General features: G+C 36.8%; 2 protein-coding genes across 27 annotated transcripts; both read left to right on the forward strand.

Annotated features, from left to right (window-relative positions):
- Positions 1–1,447: 1,447 nt before the first annotated feature.
- On the forward strand, positions 1,448–11,459 carry LOC140792986 (transcriptional corepressor LEUNIG-like). Of its 7 annotated transcripts, none has more exons than XM_073144274.1 (18): positions 1,448–1,755; positions 2,387–2,484; positions 2,601–2,710; positions 3,837–4,178; positions 4,282–4,370; positions 4,930–5,017; positions 5,111–5,189; positions 5,528–5,577; positions 6,410–6,721; positions 7,059–7,229; positions 8,308–8,553; positions 8,708–8,825; positions 8,950–9,059; positions 9,425–9,574; positions 9,837–9,992; positions 10,165–10,281; positions 10,540–10,746; positions 10,995–11,459. In XM_073144274.1, exons 1-18 carry the CDS (start codon positions 1,724–1,726, stop codon positions 11,136–11,138), a joined length of 2,619 nt encoding a protein of 872 aa, XP_073000375.1. In that variant the 5' UTR covers positions 1,448–1,723; the 3' UTR covers positions 11,139–11,459. The 7 variants fall into 7 exon arrangements, with proteins under 7 accessions (XP_073000375.1, XP_073000377.1, XP_073000373.1 ...); XM_073144276.1 differs by having other exon boundaries at positions 7,158–7,229; XM_073144272.1 differs by having other exon boundaries at positions 1,449–1,755; positions 7,047–7,229.
- Positions 11,460–11,884: 425 nt separating this feature from the next.
- On the forward strand, positions 11,885–20,569 carry LOC140792755 (uncharacterized). Of its 20 annotated transcripts, none has more exons than XM_073143930.1 (13): positions 11,885–12,049; positions 12,612–12,833; positions 12,981–13,092; positions 14,174–14,290; positions 14,422–14,535; positions 15,302–15,478; positions 15,921–16,000; positions 17,252–17,291; positions 17,378–17,485; positions 17,897–17,977; positions 18,962–19,084; positions 19,661–19,719; positions 19,870–20,569. In XM_073143930.1, the coding sequence occupies exons 2-12, from the start codon at positions 12,781–12,783 to the stop codon at positions 19,706–19,708; spliced, it is 1,053 nt and encodes a 350-aa protein (XP_073000031.1). In that variant the 5' UTR covers positions 11,885–12,049; positions 12,612–12,780; the 3' UTR covers positions 19,709–19,719; positions 19,870–20,569. The 20 variants fall into 20 exon arrangements, with proteins under 20 accessions (XP_073000031.1, XP_073000034.1, XP_073000035.1 ...); XM_073143933.1 differs by having other exon boundaries at positions 11,908–12,049; positions 19,960–20,569; XM_073143934.1 differs by having other exon boundaries at positions 11,908–12,049; positions 19,969–20,569.
- Positions 20,570–20,851: the final 282 nt, after the last annotated feature.

Genomic DNA, 20,851 nt, shown 5'->3' on the forward strand with positions numbered 1-20,851 from the left:
TAAAGAGATACAGGTGAACGATGGAGCCATTCTATCTTTCAGTTTTATCTTTCTTTCCTAGGCATTCATAATAATACGGAATTGCTTGCTAAATATACTCACTCGTTTTGTTCAAACTGCACTCGTCTTATGAATTATAATAATTAGCATTTAGCCTATCCACATGAACAGCAATTGGAGTCCCAATTCAGGTCCAAGGCCCATGACATATACTGGTGAAGTAGATGCGGTCCAAATCCACTACATCTGGTCTCGAAGGCCCAAGCCCAACCAAGTAAAAAAACCTATTCTCGTTGTTTATATTATATAGTCTTGTTATTGGATTCGGATCTAGTCGGTAAGTTTTAGCACGACGAATCGCAGTCATAACGTCTCCTCATAATTAAACGGTGTCACTATCCACAATCCCACATCTTATCGAATGCAAGCAATGCTCTTGAGTCTTGAGTCTTGAATCTTGAGTAGACCCGTTAGTGTCATTCGATGTGAAGAAACCTCAATTCTGACAACCGAATTGACACTTCACAAATACCACCAAATGACAAAAATTTGGACATTCTCAGATCTCATTGGCTCGAAGTCGACCCACTTCTTCATTTAATAGCCTTTGTCCTACTCCTGGAGTCTGGAGATCGTTGCCCTGTGCTGTGCATCAACTTGGGCTAGTGCTTTCTGATTGGAATCGACGGCTCTGATTGATCCAAGCATTGTCCTCTACGCAACCGTCCGATGAATCTCCTGCGGTTGGATCTTCTACAGACAACTAAGATCTAGCTAGTGATCAGACGATCATTAACTGCACCAAAAAAGCTGCTCAAAATTCTGCCCACGAACTTAAATGCCCATGATGGTATCTACAAAATGCTATCCTGATAGGCAAAAAGTCTGTTAATTTTCAGGAATTCCAGGGGCATATTTGGGCGACAACTCCTATGAATAAGTTCTTGGCTCCTCAAACGATGCATCTCAGCGAAATTCTAATTCTCTTTCATCGTATAAAATAAATGTGCTATTAAATCCTTCGTGAATTATATACTATTTTCATGAACAATTTAATTTCAGAAAAGAAGGAGAGTGGTATCGATCAAAATTTGTCCCTAGGGTTTATTAATTACCATTTAAAAAAAAAAACTATAGTTAGTAGATTAGATATAATGGCATATTTAACAGCAGTGAAGAAAATGCACGTATCACTACGTTCTGTGATGTCGTGTATCGGACTCACATGCTACGCACGCCCACTAAAAGATGTTCCAGTCTATTGGATGTCGTCGACCTTCCCGTCGTTCCAGACTCGATACTGTGACTGGAAGAGGAACTCTACAGTCTACAGGATGTGGGGACCCATCTTCGCTTACATGTAGGGCCGGGGATTATATGGTCTTATTCGTGATTCGAGAAAAGATGTGAGTTTCTTTCTCCAATGTGGTCAAGTGGGTTTAGAATTGAGATATTAAAGTTTTGTACCACTGGAAGATATTAGGCTGTCTTTCTCCAAGAGCGAAAAGATTGTTCTTATTTCTTTTCTCTTTCCTTTTCTCTCTACTCGGTTCCCCTGTTCTTGCTCTAAAAACTGCTACTAGTTTAACGCCCAGAACGCTTCGATTCGGGAAGTAGGTATTCGAACACTTAGTTAGAGAATCTTTGTTGTATTAAGAGGAGGAGAGGAAGAGGAAGACGGAGGTCGTAAGTTTAGTTGGGTTCTGTTGGATTCGGTGGAATCATGTCACAGAACAACTGGGAAGCTGACAAAATGTGAGCTTTTGCCTTGTCTTGATCGATATATCACCTCGTTTCGTTTCTTTTGGATCGTAAAGTCTTTCTTTATTTCACTTTCTGTCTTCCTACTTTTAATTGGTTTTCTGAGTTATATTTGATGCCAAAATACTGTTTTGTTTTGTTCTCTCTAGCTGCAATTTTTTTTTTGTTGTCATCTGTGGTTCCGATTGTGAAATTGCTTTTTTGTAGTTTGGTTTATTTTCCGAATTCTATCACTCTTTTCTTCTGCTCGGTGCTTATCGATTTTATTCACTCGTCCTTTTCCTCTCTATCTTTCGTGCACCTGTCGTCGTTAAGACATCTTTTTCCCCAATGATTCGTTCGTTTGTCTCTTTGTTGTAGCGACTAGCATGACATGTTCTTGACGTAGACGATGTAACCAATGCTTATTTTTGGCTTCTTTGCCATCTATCTCTTTTGTGCAAGTATGTGGCCTTCATGTAATCATGTTAGTTAGCTGTAGTTTGCTCGCTTCTTGTTTCTTCGTTGTCCTCTTTAAGCTGGATACATTGACCTTTTTTTTTGTGACTAGGAGAGGATGTGCGTTGGATGCTTTAAGTTATTTTTTTTATTATTAAGCTGATGTCTTTCTGATAAACGTGAACAGGTTGGATGTATATATTTATGATTATTTAGTGAAGAGAAATATGCAGGCCTCTGCAAAGGCATTTCAAGCTGAAGGAAAGGTTTCTCCAGATCCTGTTGGTTAGTAGAAACAGTGTTTTATGGAAGTTTGTGTTTCTGATACAATGCAGGGCACAGAGCTCTAAAATTTATAGCTTTAGCAATTCTTTCTCGTAGTAAATTATAATGGTTTGCAGCAATTGATGTCCCTGGCGGTTTTCTTTTCGAATGGTGGTCAGTCTTTTGGGATATATTTATCGCAAGAACGAACGAGAAGCACTCTGATGTTGCTGCGTCGTATATCGAGGCAAGAATCAGCTTCTCATCCACAATCTTCTTCGTTCTTCCTTAGCACGTCCTTGCATGTGTTTGTGTAGTTACCAGAGCTTGTTTAGCATGCACAGTTGATAATTTGTGCTGCGTTTTAGCACTATCAAATATCAATCACATCTGGTGCAGCTCAAAAATAATAATCGTCTATTATTTGAGCTCTTTGGTAATTGCTAGTTGCATCTCCAGGAAGCTTTACCCAGATAGTCAGTTGAAATTGTGGAGTTCTCTGAAAAGTGGCTTCACAGAAGCTAGATGCCCACTTATTTCGCAGTTAACGGGTCATTTTACAATCCTATGCTAAGAAGATAGCATTAAGCTTTGCTCCTGGGTTTGTGTGCATTTTAGTGATATAAAACAACCATTTACTCCAAAAGCTTAAGTTGTTTAACTTTATGGAAATTCAATGGGAATAGACTGGTGAAGTCTGAGCTTAGAATCTCTTATGTAGAATGGCTGCTTCAAAAGCTTTTACATTTGGACAATAGTAAACTATTTGTTCACATTGTTAAATAACAATGGCATGTTATTCTGTACATTTGTGTAAACCCTTTCTTGTCTTCAAAATTATGGGGTCTTCAGTTTCATGAACTTAAAGTGCACTTGAACTTTTAAGGTAAGCCAAAAGTAAATTATAAGGTCATGCAGGAGTTCAAGAAATCTATTTCTTGTTAGTTCTACCTTGAAGGCTGTCTTGATGTTGAACCAGCCATGTAGGTTTTGAGGAGGGCCTCTTCCTGAATTTGTCCTGACCAGAAATTAAACATTGGTAGAAGTCCAGTGGGATGTGGAAGTGAGGTCATAAGCTGTTGTCCAGTGATTTAATGAAGCCTTAATTGCTTCTAGTTATGTTCTATAGGCAATCATATATTTCATAAGAAAAAGCATGTGTGCTTATGATTTTGCATCAGTATTTGAATTTGATCTGAACTAAAAGGCAATCATGTGGAGCTAGACATTATTGGCTAACAGTTAACTCAGGGTAACGGGGGATAATGTATTTATGAATTTTGGTTCGGATTCTATTTTGTTACTACTAGAATGCCAGATCCTTGAATTTGTGTTTCACATTCATTTGCATAATTTGCTGGTGCTTGTTTCAGACTCAATTAATTAAAGCACGTGAACAGCAACAGCAACAGCAACAACAGCAGCAACAACAACAGCAGCAACAACCTCAACTCCAGCAACAGCAACAGATTCAAATGCAACAAATTTTACAAAGGCAGTCACAGCAGAAGCAGCAGCAACAGCACCACCACCACCACCAACATCAGCAACAGCATACAGCTAGTACTAATCTAGTAAGTGGTACCCCAAATGGGTTGGATCCTGCTGATTCTCTAATGTGCCGGAACCCTGGAAATGCACTGGCAGCAAAGATGTATGAGGAGCGGCTGAAGTTGCCCTTTCAAAGAGATGCTTTGGATGAAGCATCTTTCAAGGTAATTGTCCATTCTAATGCCTATTTTCTGCATAAATTCTGGGTGTTTTGTGGTGAGAACTGTGAGATCATCATCATCTTAATACCACAATTTTCTGCTACAGAAACCCTTGGTTGAAAATGTCAGTCAATTGCTGGAGACCAGCCATGCTTCCAGGTTAAAGTCGGCTTTAACTTCAGGCCAGCCTTCAGGGTAATTATTCTTTAAGTGCCTCACAATCTGGAAACATGAATGCTGAAAAAGTATGACGTATAAAACTGTACAATATAGTTGGGGTCTGTCTGCTGCCATCATGCCATGGCCATGTATGTATAAACATATGTGCAGATTGAAAAAATTTAGGACTCGTCTTTTGCCAGGTTGGTGGACTTCAGTTCCAATGTCCTACTTGATAAAGGCCTAAGAGTTGTGTGAAAATTTTAATTTAATTTAATAAAGCACTGCTAGGAATATAGTAAAATATGAGGAAAAAGATCCATATAGCCTGCCAGATTCTACTTCTTTACATGTCCATAACGTTATCTGATATCTTCAGCTGCATTACTGCAGTTATTATGAGCTAAATTATTAATTAATCAAATAGAAAGGGAATTTTCATAGAATATATGTCCTAAATATTTATTTATTGTATAACCTCTAGTTATATGGCTCACTTATGAGCTACATGGAACCACGCATTTGTGCTTTAATTTTCCAAAGCGTAGCTAGAATTTATTCAACTGCATTACTGATCATAGCTTTCCAATGCTAGGCAAGTATTGCGTGGTTCAGCTGGTGGTTTATCAAGCACCTTGCAGCAAGTTCAGAGTAGGAATCAACAAGTTCCTGGATCAACACAGGTTAGTTTGAACATTAACAATGCTAGCAATATCCATTCTCTTTTATCAGATAAAAGAATCCCTTCTGTTATTGATCAAGAAACAAACTTGTAGCAGGACATCAAAACAGGTGTGAGTCCAGTGTTAAATCCCAGATCTGCAGATTCTGATGGAGCATTGATCGGAATCCCAGGTTTTGCCAGTACATCTTTTATGCTTTATCCTGATTGACAGCTACATCAACTGCACTATCATATCCTGTTTGCATGTGCAATTTGTATAGACACCTCTTCTATGTAAAGAACTTCTAAGATTTGTTCAGTTCCTTTAGACAAGATTTTATTGGCTAATCTTTCTTCTTTTTTCTGCCCTCGTAGCTCATCTTCTATAACTTGCTTCTGATTTAGATTTGTTTCTGCTGTAGATAAATTGCTCCTTCTCATCTTACTTTCTACACTTTTCTCTTTTGAGGAATACTGCATGCTTGACTACCCGAAATGCAATTGAGGACAGTAACTCTACTTGTGGCAGGAACAAATCAAGGTGGAAACAATTTGACTCTGAAAGGATGGCCCCTTACAGTAAGTTCTCCATTTAGTTAAAACATTTTGTATGTTGTTTTCTCTTTGTGACCTCTTACAGTTTTCATAATTTTTCTTGGGTTAGTGCCAGTCAATCTTCGCTTTTCATAGGTCATCCCTGAACTATTACCTCAAGCCAGATGATCTTAACTGTTTATTCTTATGTTTCAATGCACGATGACCATCAAACCTTTTGTGCTTTGTTTTTCAGTTGTCAACAAAGGCACTGCAGAGGGCAGAGAAAGAGCTCTCCCTTACATGGAGAAGAGAAATTGGTTAATTTTATCTTTTTTATATTGTGTTGTGTTTATTGTAACAATTTTCCAGTCATGACCATCTGGCTTTAACAATTACTGGAATTAAACAGTTTGTCGGTTCCATCTGGTCAAGCTGCTGGGAGATTTATTACCCTTCTAAACTGTCTTTTGCCTTACTCTCCATCATATAATATTAAAGCATTCTTCTTAGTTTAATGTGGATACCCATTTTTCCCTCCAAAAAGAAAACGAAAATCCAATCATGACTGTGACCCATGATGGAAATAACATTGTTTTAAGAGATTTTCTTATTGGGCTGAATATTATTAAGTCAAGAACTACCTGCTGAAGTGACAGTTAATGGCAATTATTTTGCCATTATTTTCAAATTCTTTTGGTTAGTAACTTTTCATTAAATTATTATGATTAATGACTAGTGCCACTAGTCTAAGTTGCATTTTTTTATCTCTACATGGTAATGAGTTCATTTTTAATTAGCTACACTGTTTGTCAAAGTGGTGCATGTAGTTTGTTTTTCATACAGTAATCAGATTAATTACTCTGACACTCTTCAGGGTTTAGATCAGCTTCGATCAGGAATTCTACAACAGCAGAAGTCATTTCCACAGGCCCCCCAACCTCTGCACCAACTTCAGTTTCTTAGTCCACGACAACAGCTGCTGCTTCAGGCACAACATAATCTAACATTCGCATCTCCAGGAGAGATTGATGGAAAAAGGCTTAGAATGTTTCTCAACAACAGAAATTTAGCTCTTGCAAAAGATGGTCACCCAAATCCTGTCAGTGAGATTATTCCTAATATTGGGCCTCCAATGCAAAATGTTTGTTCAGCCTCGCCACATACAGATACAGATATGTTGATTAAGGTGTGTTTCTCATGTAGGAAAGAATCTATGACATGCACTGTATGGAGATAGATGCCTTTTACAATGACTTGTTGAACTGTGCCAGTCGATTTATCTATTCATAAACCACCAGCTACCAATTAATGAATTAATCTTGCCACCATCACATAAATTTGTTCTTGATTGATCAAGATGCCATACAGTATGCCTTCAAATCTTTACCGATGCTTCTTTTGTTGACCTGTCTCAATGCCAACATCTGTATTCACGTGCTAATTGATGTTTTTCTTAAAAAAAAATTCTTGATATATTTTGTGTTTCTTATATATTGGTTTACTTATAGTAGACAATAGCTCAGTTGCAACAGCAGCAACAAAGCAGCACTCGGAAACACCAGCTCCAGCAACACATAACACCAAGTCAGCAATCACTAAATTCACATCAACATCTTATTCAGCAGGAAAAAATGGGTGCTGGTTGTGTAACAATCGATGGAAACATGTCAAACTCTTTCCGGGGAGATGATCAGGTTCCTATTCTAGCTTGATTGTATTCATTGTTTTCATTATGTTTATGCCATAATATTTGTTTTGGAAATATTCTTTGTGCTTCATGGATTTTGGTTAATTAATTATACGTTGAAAATTTAGGCAACATGGATCTCATTCTGATATTTCCTAATTTAGCGATTACCATTTTTGAGAAATCAAGTGGAGAAAAAAGCCTATTTCTTCTCGATATTTTAATCATATGCAGAATCTAATAATGTTAAGCCAGATTATGAAAACATTTCTACTTCAATTTTCTTTCAAAATAATAATCAATCATTATTATTATCCTGGACAAGGCTTGCTATTTGTTCGAACTTCGAACCACTAACAAACTAATTCAACTAGAATACCACATATCATTGCTTCACTCTTTGAGTGAATTATGACTATATGTTGCTTCCCCTTCTCTCAGTTGCTATCACCACTCAGATGTCACTCGTAATTTCCTTCACTTTTTTCGCTTCTTTGTTCATGTTATCCTGTCTCCACTTCAACCTTCAAATGGTTTTTCTTTTACTATTTCCTCCCACTTGCCATTTAAGCCTCAAAGCTGCCATACTTCTGCGTTAATTATCTTCCATGTACCCCTCTTGAGTACTCCATGGACACTCAGATGAGCTGACCTCTAACCCACCAAACCTAGGCTCATCTATACTTCAATCGCATACTTTGAACAGTTTCAACCTTCTGATGGTTTGTTAGACTCTTACATCATGCTTGGATTTGAAGTTTCTTTTAGGAATTTGAATCCGATTGTCCCCAACAACAACATAATCCATGCATTTATCAGCCTTTAAGGGGAATTCTACATTTTTGTAGTCCAATCTTTATATTACTGAACAATTATGATTACTTTTACTATCATGACCATATATTATTAGAGTACTTACCTTTTTTCTCAACATAACTTTGCGATTCTGGTAACTATCTCAGAGACTTATCCCATCCAATCCATGTTTCACAATTTTTGGGTGATAGATGACATTTTCCTTTGAAATCCTTGGCCTGGTTTCCCTTTCCATAGAATCTGACTGCAACTTTCCAGTGAACTTCCAGGCTTCAAAAATTCGAAGTGCACGCAAGCGAAAACAACCTGTTTCATCATCCGGTCCAGCAAATAGTTCAGGGACTGCAACCACTGCTGGTCCTTCTCTCAGCTCAGCACCCTCGACACCTTCCACACATACTCCAGCGGATGTGATGTCAATGCCATCAATCCAACACAATACTAGCATATCTAAGCCTTTGGTTTTGTTTGGTTCTGATGGCACCGGAACTCTAAAATCAACCTCTAACCAATTGGTAAATACTAAATATGCCAATTGAAATGTCCATGTGCTTTGGTTAATCATAACAAAGTAGTTCTGAATTCTGATATAACAATGCAAGACAATCTGCTGCATGAATCGGTATGAGCACTTTCAGCCACTGAGATGATTAAAAAATTGAGCTGCAGGTTGACATGGATCGCTTTGTGGAGGACGGTTCCCTTGATGATAACGTGGACTCATTCTTATCTCATGATGATGCAGATCCAAGAGATACTGTTGGTCACTGTATGGATGTCAGTAAAGGTGTGTCTCAATCTTATTAGTTTAGTGCATAAAGGTATACTTATGCTTTATTGTAGATAAAGAAAAGTTGAAGCTAATCCAGCTTTTCTTTATCTGGAGTGATATCTGTTATTTTTATCATCAGGATTCACATTTACTGAGATTGGATCTGCGCGTGCAAGTACAAGTAAAGTAATATGTTGCCATTTCTCATCAGATGGAAAGTTATTTGCTAGTGGTGGCCATGATAAGAAGGTAACTGAATTGTATATTAAAGAACTTTGCTAATTATGATATTGGTGGTGTAACAGATGCAAAAGATTTGACATACATCCAACTCACTTTCAAATGTATTAGACAATATCAGTCACAAACATGTCAGTCAGCTGGTCTAAAATCCACTTTTCAGTCTCTTTGCTTTCTTGCTTTCTTTTTTGCTCATATAAAGTTGTAAATTATGGAATCAATCTTTTAGGCCCGCCCTATCTTTTCTTAAGAAAAACACAATTGAATTTCACAAGATGAGAATTTGTAGAGAGAAAGAAATGGCTTTACAGTCCTGTTTTACCTTCTCTAATTGGATTTGATATGTGCATCTATCTGATGTTGTCGCAATGCAGGCAGTCTTGTGGTATACTGATACTTTAAAACCAAAATCTACGTTAGAAGAACATTCTTTGCTGATTACTGATGTTCGATTTAGCCCAGGCATACCACGTCTGGCTACATCATCTTTCGACAAAACTGTGAGGGTCTGGGATGCTGATAATGTAAGTTTTCTCTTTCCATGCTTTGCTTATCTGTTTCGGTGATATGTAGTGTTTCTCCATCTTTATACTGTTCATGTACTATGTTGGTTTTAGTTACTCTCATGATACTTTCCTTTGTGTAACCCTTCACGGCACAATTTGCATGTGCAACTAATTAGATACAAACAATAAATTAACTGATCCTTTGACTTTTCCTGTACAAGGGCTCCTACAGTAAGGACATCTCCCTTTTGATTCCCTAATAGTTTATGCTAATTTGCAGCCAGGCTATTCACTTCGCACTTTTACTGGGCATTCTGCATCTGTAATGTCCTTAGACTTTCATCCGAAAAATGAGGATCTTATCTGCTCCTGTGATGGTGACGGCGAAATACGCTATTGGAGCATCAATAATGGTAGCTGTGTTAGGGTTTTCAAGGTCTGTAAGCATTTCTTTTTTCCTTTTCTCTGGTCATCTGTTGTTGACGGTTGGCTCTCTTTCAGGAACCATACTATTTCCTAACATATACCCTACAAGCTCTTGTTCTCATGAAATCTTTCATTTGGATTTCTCTTCTAGTCATCTGATTACATTGAACTGTTTTTCTTAGGGACCAACAACCCAAATGAGATTTCAACCCCGTCTAGGCAGATATCTTGCAGCAGCAGCAGAGAATATTGTATCTATACTGGATGTTGAGACACAAGCATGTGTACAATCATTGCAGGTTAATTTTTGACTTCCCCTCTTATTTGATTGGAATTGTACCTATGCATGCATAAGTCAGAAGTTTCTACTTTCTAGGCACTTTTTATTCTTCGGATCATTATTATGGTATTGATTGACAAGTTTTAATAATGAACAACTGTTCACTAGTGATATTTAGAAATTTATTCCATAGTCCATTTATCTCGCATAGCTTTTTCATCTTCGATACTTGTATTCAGTAATAACTGGTAACCTGTATATATATCTGGAACTGCAGGGTCACACAAAGCACGTAGATTCAGTTTGTTGGGATCTCTCTGGCAAATACGTTGCTTCTGTTAGCGAAGACTCGGTGAGGGTATGGTCCCTCGGTTCAGGAAATGAAGGGGACTGCATACATGAACTAAGCTGTAATGGAAATAAGTTCCATTCATGTGTTTTCCACCCGACCTATCCATCTTTGTTAGTAATCGGCTGTTACCAGGTATGTTGTCTACGTGTAGCTTCTAATGTCACTTAAAATTTCCTTGTTTGCTATTCGTTCTGCTTCTAACCTTTCCTACTATGTCTTCTTTACTTGCTAAGATATGAAATCTGTGGACTCAAATGTATGTCATGATATGCCCATGCAAGATCTATCACAGATCCATGTGTTTGCAAGTGTTTCAACTTTAATGATATATTATCACAGTTACTTACTAGTATATATTATATCCATGGGATTTCGTGCAGTCTCTTGAGCTGTGGGACATGTCAGAGAACAAGACCATGACTCTCCCTGCACACGACGGACTGATCGCAGCCTTGGCAGTGTCAAATGTCAACGGCCTGGTGGCTTCTGCAAGTCATGATAAGTATGTCAAACTTTGGAAGTGAACCATTACTCCCATCTGCTGCTCCTCATCTTCCTGGAAACCTTATGTCAAATGTCAAATGTCAAATGATAAGCATGTCAAATGTCAACGGCCTGGTGGCTGTCAAGTGAGCCAAAGGTTGCTAGGCCTTTCCAGGCTACTCTCGTCGATTCTTTACATACTAATGATGTTGAGCGCCGTTGGCAATTGCGTTATGTTTTGCCTTTACTGCGGCTGTTTTTTGGGCCCGAGAAGTATAGTTTTGTGAGAACAGCGCGAGGGTTTTGCATTTGCTCAGATTTTGTATAGACGTTAATGAACTAATGAAGTATTATTATATGTATCCTAGCTGTATCAATTCTCTTCATCATTGAAATGGTTATATCAGACATACAGGCCTATAAAGTAATTAGTTATCATTAAATTCAACGGACAACAGGAGAAGTCGAACTCCATCTGGGACTAACCTCCAAGGGGTTGTTGCGACTCCGACACTTTGATGAATAAATAGTTCAATCTATCAAAAACGAAACAAAAAAAAAGGTTTGGCTGTTCTGGCCACGAACTGTAGGCAAACAGTGTACCTACAACCTGGAGGAGACGAATAAGATTTGAAAATTAATTATTATTTTACGAAAATATGGCTAATACTTGCAATGTAGATTTTTTAGTTGATCACTACCCCCCAATATATTGAAAGTTTACTAAAAATTAACCCCAAAAAATATTAATATTGTTTATAGTGGTTTGTAAGCATCCATGCTTTGTGAAAAGAACTGTTGATGACGTGTTCTTGAAGTCGCTAATCTAAAACGGCAACGTTGTTGCTTGTGTTGGTTGTATTGTCGCCGTTTTTCCCTTCGCCAGCGATTCCGACGTACATATGAATTGTCTTCTAGATGACTAGCTCCGCGGCCAAACGCAAGTAAGCCAGTAAGGTCTCGCTCTTCCCTCCCTCGATTCCTCTCCATCTTGGTGCGTTTTATGATTGTATGTTGTTAATTTCCTCAAATTTTCGGATCGATCTATAGATTCGTCATCATCAAGGTTCGAATGCTCTCTTATTTTCTCATCGTCTTGAATCGTGGAATCCAACCCCAAGATTTTGAACTATAGAGATTTTTTTTTTGGAAATTCATGCAATAATCAAGCTAACATGTGTTTCCATCTCTGTACGAAACAATCCCTTTCTTATATTCATCTGTTCGACAAGTTTGCGATGGTGAACTCTTATTCCTTTTTGCCTCGTGGGAATCATGGATAACTTTAAGCCCTTGTTAGCCTTAAGAATTCGATCTACCTTGACTTTTATGCTAATTCTACCTCGGAATTCTAGTTCTCAAACCTTCGTTTCTCTGTGATTGTCACCCAGCATTTATTGGATATTGCATTGAATATTCAACTTGCACGAAAGAGGCTTTGCTTTATGACATTGGCTCCTAGTTATTTGACTGATGTGTGTCTTTGGTGTTTTCACCAATTATTGATTTCCCAGGGAAGTCTTCTGGTCCTTCAAGGTCAATTATATGCCAGAACAAGTTTGTACATCAAAGAAGAAGGTTATCAGAGTTGTATCATCATCTTAGATTGTTCTGTTAGCAGAACAAGTTGATGCTACTTTTATGGTCATGATTCCACGTTTAAGAAAACAAAAGTAATCCTTTATGTTTACAAAGCAAAGTGCTTCCTCAATGGAAAAGCATCTGGATGTCAACAGGTACACCTGTTCATTTCTTTGATTGGGGTAGTTAAAAATTGCACGTATTAGTCTAGTGAAAGCAAACTGCACAAGTTTTATGCTACAAAGTCTAAGATTTGCTGACTTGCTTGAGCACATGACATCTAAAACTGGATATTATCACAGTAGGCCTCCTGTCCAGCTTTCAGTTGCAGAGCCAGTAGTTACATCTAATTCCAACTTGGCTGACGATCTGATTCTGCTGACTCTCAAAAATGGAAGTATGATGCAACTAAAGGTATTCTTTCTTGCTGACATACTGCAATTTTTGGTGCCGTTCCTTGATATAGTGTGCACTTCTGATAGCATCTCTAATGAAACTGTGTTGGATATTTTATAATAATATAATAAAACAAAACATAATTATAAAAAGGTGCTTCTCTCTATAAGGTGTAATGTCTTTTCATTTCAAATTGAAAGCTGCCTTTAATGAAAAGATGTGATGTCCTTTCGTTTGAAATGGAGGGATGCCTTTGGTGAAAGGTGCATGTGTTGGAATGTATGCTTTGTTCTAATAGTGCTTAAGTGACCCTCTATCATCTATAAAAGAAGAGTATTATTAATGAATAATAAGGAAAGAATAGTAAATGCGTTGAAATCTCTTTTTGTTCTATTTGATTTCCATTGTGGGTTGATAGACTTTTGTTCCCAAGATCCTTTGGAAGTGCATCCATTTGAGATCTTGAATGTATTGGGCTATTATAGAGATAGGATTTTCAGGAATCCATTTGCACTAAAAATGGAAAAATCACCATCTTAAAGAAAGCTTCTAGCACGTTGCCCAGTCAACCACTAATGTTTGTTTTCTATTTCTATCTTATTCTTTACCTCTTTTCAATTTCATACCAAATTTCCCCAAGTTGGGATTACAATCACATTTTTGTTCATCATTGTGCTTTCCCCTAATTAACAACCTAGTAGTATAGTACATAGGAGGATTTAGGGAGGGATGAAATTGATGAGGTACTTTAAGAATCTTAGCTTGTAAAGCCTGTCAGACTTTGGAGAGCAATCTGATATTGACATTGTCTTTCCTGTCATCAGTGCATGCATTATGCAAGTATTTTATTTCTTCAAATTTTGATTTAACTGTGAAATTATACTTGGTTTTAATTTGGTGTGCAACATTCTCGCCTATCATTAATTTTGTTGGTCCTATGTTTCTTCTCTTGGTTGACTTTGTTAATCCGACATTAAGATCGTATTTTGTAGAAATCATGCCAATGTATTATCACATTATATATTAGGGAATTACAGACAGATTTTTAAGGACTACAAAATATTGTTATCCCTTCTAATCCTTCTTTTCCGCCACACAGCCTACATCTCTTTTGAGGGAGATAAAAGAGTACAAAAATAGGGTTAAGCAGCTTGAGAATGAACATAGGCTAACGAAGAAGTCGATAAAGGAGCTACTCTCTCATATTGATGAACTGGTTAGTGATGATATCATATTATTTGATTCTTAATTTTCTATTTAGACTAGCATGATTCAAGTCATACATTTTTCTAGTTCTACTTCATTGTATTTTCTGTATTATAGTTCTGCTCCGTGTGATTGCTCCAGGATCAGTGTAAGGAGTCTTTTCATCATAAATTGCAACAGTTGCAACAGCTGTTGGATGGCAAAAACTGCAGCAGTTCTGTCCAAGATTTGATAGAAATCTTGAAGTTATTGAAGGTAGATGGACATCTTTTCTCTCATAGAACTACCTCATCTTGTTGGTGTTCTCTCTTTGGGTGCTGAATATTTTATTGGTCATTGACAGTTGTAAAAAAGTACTTTCGATTCAAAATAATGGATTGCTTTTCCAGGTGAAGAGATATGAGAAAGAGTGACATTCCCTCAAAGCTATTATACAGTTGCACTTTTCTATTTATCCTTCATCTTCTTCAGTCTTGTTAAGATAAACATTTAGCAGAACAAGTACATTTAGGAGAAAGGGCAGTGAGGTGAAAAGAGAGAAGAGATCTGTACTGTTATAGATCAGTAACATATGAATTTAAAATGTAACTTTACTTACTGGTGATCCTGCCAGTAGAAGAGGGAAGAAGAACATTTCTAAGATTCACATTATTTCAGTATGTTATTTGTTAAGGCATATTACTTGGAAAAAGATTGCAGTATCTACATAAGTGTATGACTGAGGAAACTGTGAAAATCAGTCTAGTTATCACTGTAGAGATCCTCATTGTAGTATAGTGTGTCCCAGGAACTTTTCAAAAGTTTTTTGTGAATCATATGTTCCTATTATTGTTTAAGATGTTAAAGATTTGTCCAATTATTACCTGGTTCAAAATTACCAGCTATTTATTAATTAGTTGACTTCAGTATGATTTTTCAGTTGATTATGTAAATGTGTATTCATGTTTCTCTATCTATTCCTGGATTTTGATCATCTTTAAACTTCTAAGTTTTGGAGCATGAACTGATAAATTGGTTCTAGGCTGTAGAAGTAGAAGAATCTGAATTATGGTTTGAAAGCGAACAACTGCATACTGATAAGCAATTCACGATGTTGAAGCTTGAGAAGAAAAAGTCAGTAGTCGGTGAAAGAGAGTGTTCCATCACAATTGATGATTCTGTAAATAAATCATTCAATAAGCTGGATTTTATAAAGAAGGTATGCTGTTTTCTTTTCTTTTCTTTTCTTTTATTTCTTCCTTTCTTTTTTTTTCTGGACAAAAATAGCTACGCTGTTGTACCATGAAAAGACAATACTCATCTAGGAGTCAAGTTTTTCTTTACTCTACACCACTACACTATTACTTCTATGATGACATTGTTCTTAGTTTTTTTTCAAATACTTACAAGCTAAGGTCTGAAATAGTAGTTTGATTTTCAATTTTAGCCTGGGAGCTGTGCACCATACAGAAGTTCTGGTTGTTTCAACTGCAGTTTGTTTTATTTTCATATACTATTCAAAATATATAACAGATATTATAATACACGTTTGACATATGTACATCAGATTATTTATTTATTTATTTCCAGTGCTCTTGTTGTTATTGCCTATTATATAATTTCGAGAAGTGATGTTCTACTTTCTACATGTGGTATTTTAGGAACTTGCTGCTATATTGAGGACAATTTTATCAGTACGAAGACAAATTGATGATGTTCCAACTCAACCAGAACTGATTCAGTATGTTTTCATATTGTTTTTTCTTCTCAACAGATCTGATCTTACATCCTTTGTCCAATTGTGGTTGATTTTCTATCAAAATTTAACTTGTGTTCCTTTACCCTTATATCTAATATTATAGTTATAGCATGATGTTTATTCAGATTACATGACACAATGTTCCATCACATGAATTTGGTCAGCCACTTTTTCTTTCTTTTGTTTTGGCCTGATTCCTTGTTTTATAAACAAAACTATGCAGGACCTTGAACTCCTTTGCTGAAATCCTTAGATATCTGTTTTGTACTTTTGGGAAGCAAAGTGCATCAAAGCACATTTCAGGAAGAGGAAAGGAAGCATAAGGGAACCACTTTCTATGATATAAATGAGGGTGAGCTTGGTTTGTAGTTGGAGTGGTTTAGGTGAAGGAGAAAGGAGGTCTTCTAGATAAGAAATCTTATGATCTAAGGTTTCGAGGTGGGGCCGTGGTGAAGATTGTACAAGTTCACTTTAAGTCGGTTAAAAGAAAAAAGAAAAGAAAAGCATTCCCCAGTCCCCACCAAGATATCCATTCCTCTTCTGCATTAGTCTGTCCTCCTCCTCCTTCATTACGTCTTCCTACACTCCCTCCTCCCTATCTATGTTGGGTGTTCCATGATCAAGTAAGGTGGTGAAGGGAAGTTTGAGGATAAAGGAGAGTAGAGGTAGAAAGCGTTGATTTAGAAGTCTGGAATGGAGGAGAGGATTAGCAAAGAGAGGGTAATAGAGGAGGGTCATAGAGCATGGATGAGGGGGAATTTTCTAGAGAGGGAGCTTGATTAGGTTAGTAAGCGAGTAAATTATTGAAGGTTAGACATGAACCTAAGCTTGGAGTTTTAAAAGACTACCAATAAGGGATAATTTGGTTCCTGGACAATTCTAGTCAACAATCATGGTAGACCTGCAAATTGTGATAACCTAGTGTGTTTCTTCCAACTACCGATGCATGACCTTGATTCTATGACCTCAATTCTTGAATTTCAAGATGTAATTATTTTATTCCCCTTGTCTATCATAGCTTTGCCTACAAGTATGCACATATGTATGTTCTGCAGTCTATAGCGCAACGGGAAATCGATTTAGAGCTTATAACTTCAGCCACTTGAAGATAACAACTAACTTCACATTGCTGAAATTCCCATATGTGATCATAGAAGTTTCTTTATTTGTATGAATGGACGTGTAGTAGTAATATACTAATATGATACGTACCGCCTTCTTCCTTCACTTCAGGTATGAGCGCAGGTTTTCAGAACTTTTTCTACAAATTCAGGTACCTAATATTTTTCAGTTATCTTATATGCATATCTTCTTTTGTTTATCCTATGAGTTACATGTTACCTTTGTGTTCATATATAGGAAAAGCATCGTCAAACTCATAAACTCTATGCTACGTACAACACTTTATTGGAGATAAAGGAACTGATGCTAAAAGAAACATCCCTGTTGAACTCAATTAACTCACAGGTTTGTATGTCATGGCTGCTTATATCAAGGTTAGGACTTTGAAATTACTAGCAAAGGATGGTTATTATATGTAGAATTATGTGCTGCTTGTTGAATCGTCCATTCTCAAGTTTCCCTTGATATCATGTTATTTCACATTGTTTTTCCTTGATAGAACTGTATCTATCGAGTCAGCACTATATTAAAAGGATGGTCTATTATTTGCAGGATTCTTTCCAAGCTTTATGCACAAACTAAAATTTTAAGAATACTATACTCGAAGGATATATGGAGAAAAATTGCATGAAATGTGCCTTTTCATGAACTAAATTTATGCTTTTTAGAGCGAAATTTTATGTTTCTAAATTCTTGTAGCTAGTTTGTGCAATGATCATAACTTTATCCTACTTTTTTTTGTGCTATCAAATCTAGTTTAATGATGCCATGACAAACACCATCAGCTGCTCCAAACTTGTTGATTCTATGGAGAATATTACGAAGGGAACTCAACAGGTACACATTTCTACAAAAAAAAATTCTTCTCATGTGGTAATGGTATTTGGGGCAAATAACTTGTCTTTTGAAGCATTTTATGTTGTATTCAGCTATTAGATCAATAGAGGACATGATTTCAGTAGTTCAGCTAACTCTTTAAGATTAGAATTTTATAGCACATGACTTGGGAAGGACTTGAAGATAAGAAGTATCTCATATAAGTGTATATCTGAAAGTAGACTGCCATCAGTTTGTTCTTGTAGTAGTAATTCAGGTAAAGAAAAAAAAATTAAAAAAAAAAAACAGAAAAGGAAGGCAATCCAGTACACCTTTCCATGATTGCATGCTTTCTTGAGTGCCATCTATACATGAGTTTGATCTTGTAACACGTATAACTATTCATTTTGCTGCTGTTGCACATTCATGAGTGAAGTATGACTAGTTTATTCATCAAAGTGGGACTGATAGTAATATACCAGGATGAGGAAGGTACTGTAGCTAGTTTCTTAAATTCTACCATTCATTTCCATTTTCTATTAAGGATGAGGGTGTCAATTGGTGTGACGGGAAGACATACTCCTTACAATTCAGTCATAATGTTTGTATATGTATCTGATGTTTGTATATGTGTCCATATTGATACATGTGTATTTCGTGAAGAGTTTTCATTCCATGCTTTTAGACGTAATGCACCTGTTAACTTGGATCTTTCTTGCATGATAAATAGTTTACATCACTACCAAGATAGAATCTAAAAACTGACAGGCTTCTGTATGCACTTGTCTGTTAAGCATCTCTTGCCTGTTTTTTAGATCAAATATTATTTTCCATTAAATTCATTGATATCCGTTTTTCTTTGTGACAATTCATTGACAATTTATTGATATCCGTATGCCAGTACTTCAGTGCACCCTTTCTTTTCTTCTCTTAGTATGTGTTTGACATATTGTTGAGACCCGAATTTCTAATCTGTGTTCTTACCGCTCTTTTACCATTTTGCAGAAGCTAGAGAAGGTACAGCATAGTCTCGTTGGGGAACAGAAAAATTCCATCTTTCTAAAGGAAAAGTATGCAGCAGCAACAACAGAGCAACGATTGTTTTCTTCTCTTTTGAAGGCTTTCCAAGTCAGTACCAATTCTAACAAAGACCTTTGGAAATCTTACATATCTGTTAGAGGAAAAGGAAACCTTCTCCAGTTGAACCTGTAAACTTTATTTGATTTGTCAAGCTCCTGTCTCAGTTATATCTTCGTTCACATGAAATGACTGGGCAATGGGCACATCATCCAATCACTAATAAAACAACCTGTATTTATGTTACTATATCCTACAAACCAGTGCTAGGATGTCCCTCTTTTAACATGTGCTTTGCAGTACTTGCCCTTTTAAACATATACCGTATAAGGACACTTCCCGTAAGCGATTGTTTAACCTTTTCAAAGTATCTATTATTACTTGTAATCATTCCATATGAAGCATGCTTGCCATCTCAACATGATCATGACCTCCTTGATTAGGACAAGGAAAATAAGACTTGGTTGCTAATAAACTTGGTTTGTTGATCATTATTATCCACTACTTGAAGATATGGTCTCTGTAGCAAGTTTCTTATTTCCTTTGGGCAATTGCTTTTGAAATTACTGGTTGCTTCCCTGTCAGTATGCCATGTCCTTCACAACAAATGATTCATGTGCTTTACAGGAGGAGTGCAAAAGAAATGCTAGACTTCGTAGCTTGACTTGCATATAGCTTGCTCTCAGGTGCAAATTTTCTGATTGATTTCTTGCAATTATTTTGTTCTTTCCCTTGTCATTTTCTCCATGTTTTATATTGAGGAAAGAGAATCAGTTCTATTAGATATTGCTAATCATGCCAATGACTGTTATTAATTTGTCTACTTCTGTATTCAGAAAAGGTATCAACGTTCAATAGTACCAGATTCCTATAATGGTGTCATATCTGCATCTGACCTATCCTATCCTGATGGCAATTATTTGTAGCTCTGCCAGAGTTTCATTGGCTAATTGGTGAATTGTAATTCGAGGCTGCACAACTGGCACTAGATTCACGTAATTTGTTTCTGGTTTTGTTGAGATGATGAGCATTTAATTGGTGGGCCCTTTTGGTTGGAGCTTTTGGCTTGGCTTGCCTAACACGTCCACTGGACATCTGCAGACAAGTATACAAAGTCCCAGACTGGGCATTTGAAAAGTTGCTCTTAGGAATGAACTGTTTTACCAAGAGTATACTCATTCCCTTCCTGGAGAATCTTAGTTACTGTACCAGACTGACTGCATTACAGCAATGAATTAATCATGCACTTGTACACAGGAGTCATCTCGCAAGGATGCTATCAAGATCTGATTTGTGCTTCAGAGGTGGAGACTCATATCATTGGAGAAAAATGCAAAAGTGAGTTTAACAGGCTGCAGCTGTCTCTGTTCGTGTCGCCTTTATTGATTTTTGTAGCCATGAGAGGATGGTTTATAGGGACTCTGATTAAGCTATATACCTATACCTCAACTGTTGCTTGATTTACTAATATGTTCCTCATTCCAATGAGGGAGCAGATATAATAAAATTTTGCCATACGGGAGTTTCTCGGAATAAGAGGAGATTAGTTGGTGGACAAGTATACCCATTCAGAAGATTCATTATTCGACTACAAACATAATTGCACAGAAAATATTCGTAGTTGGTAAGTCTATTTCCTGTGAAAGTTGCTTACATGTGTTAGTTGAGTTGTGACACTTCTAGTTGATAAAGTGTCAATTTTTAAGCATAATACAGTGTCTTTCTTTATTGGAACTTATAAAATTTCCTACTTCTTTACGGGCTTATCTTGATGGCAGCTGCTTATGTCCCACCATCATCTCCTAACCTTTCTAAGTA

Source organism: Typha latifolia, chromosome 7, assembly GCF_019914945.1.
Source record: "Typha latifolia isolate L0001 chromosome 7, TyphaL0001v2, whole genome shotgun sequence".
In the NCBI taxonomy this organism is placed as follows: Eukaryota; Viridiplantae; Streptophyta; class Magnoliopsida; order Poales; family Typhaceae; genus Typha; species Typha latifolia.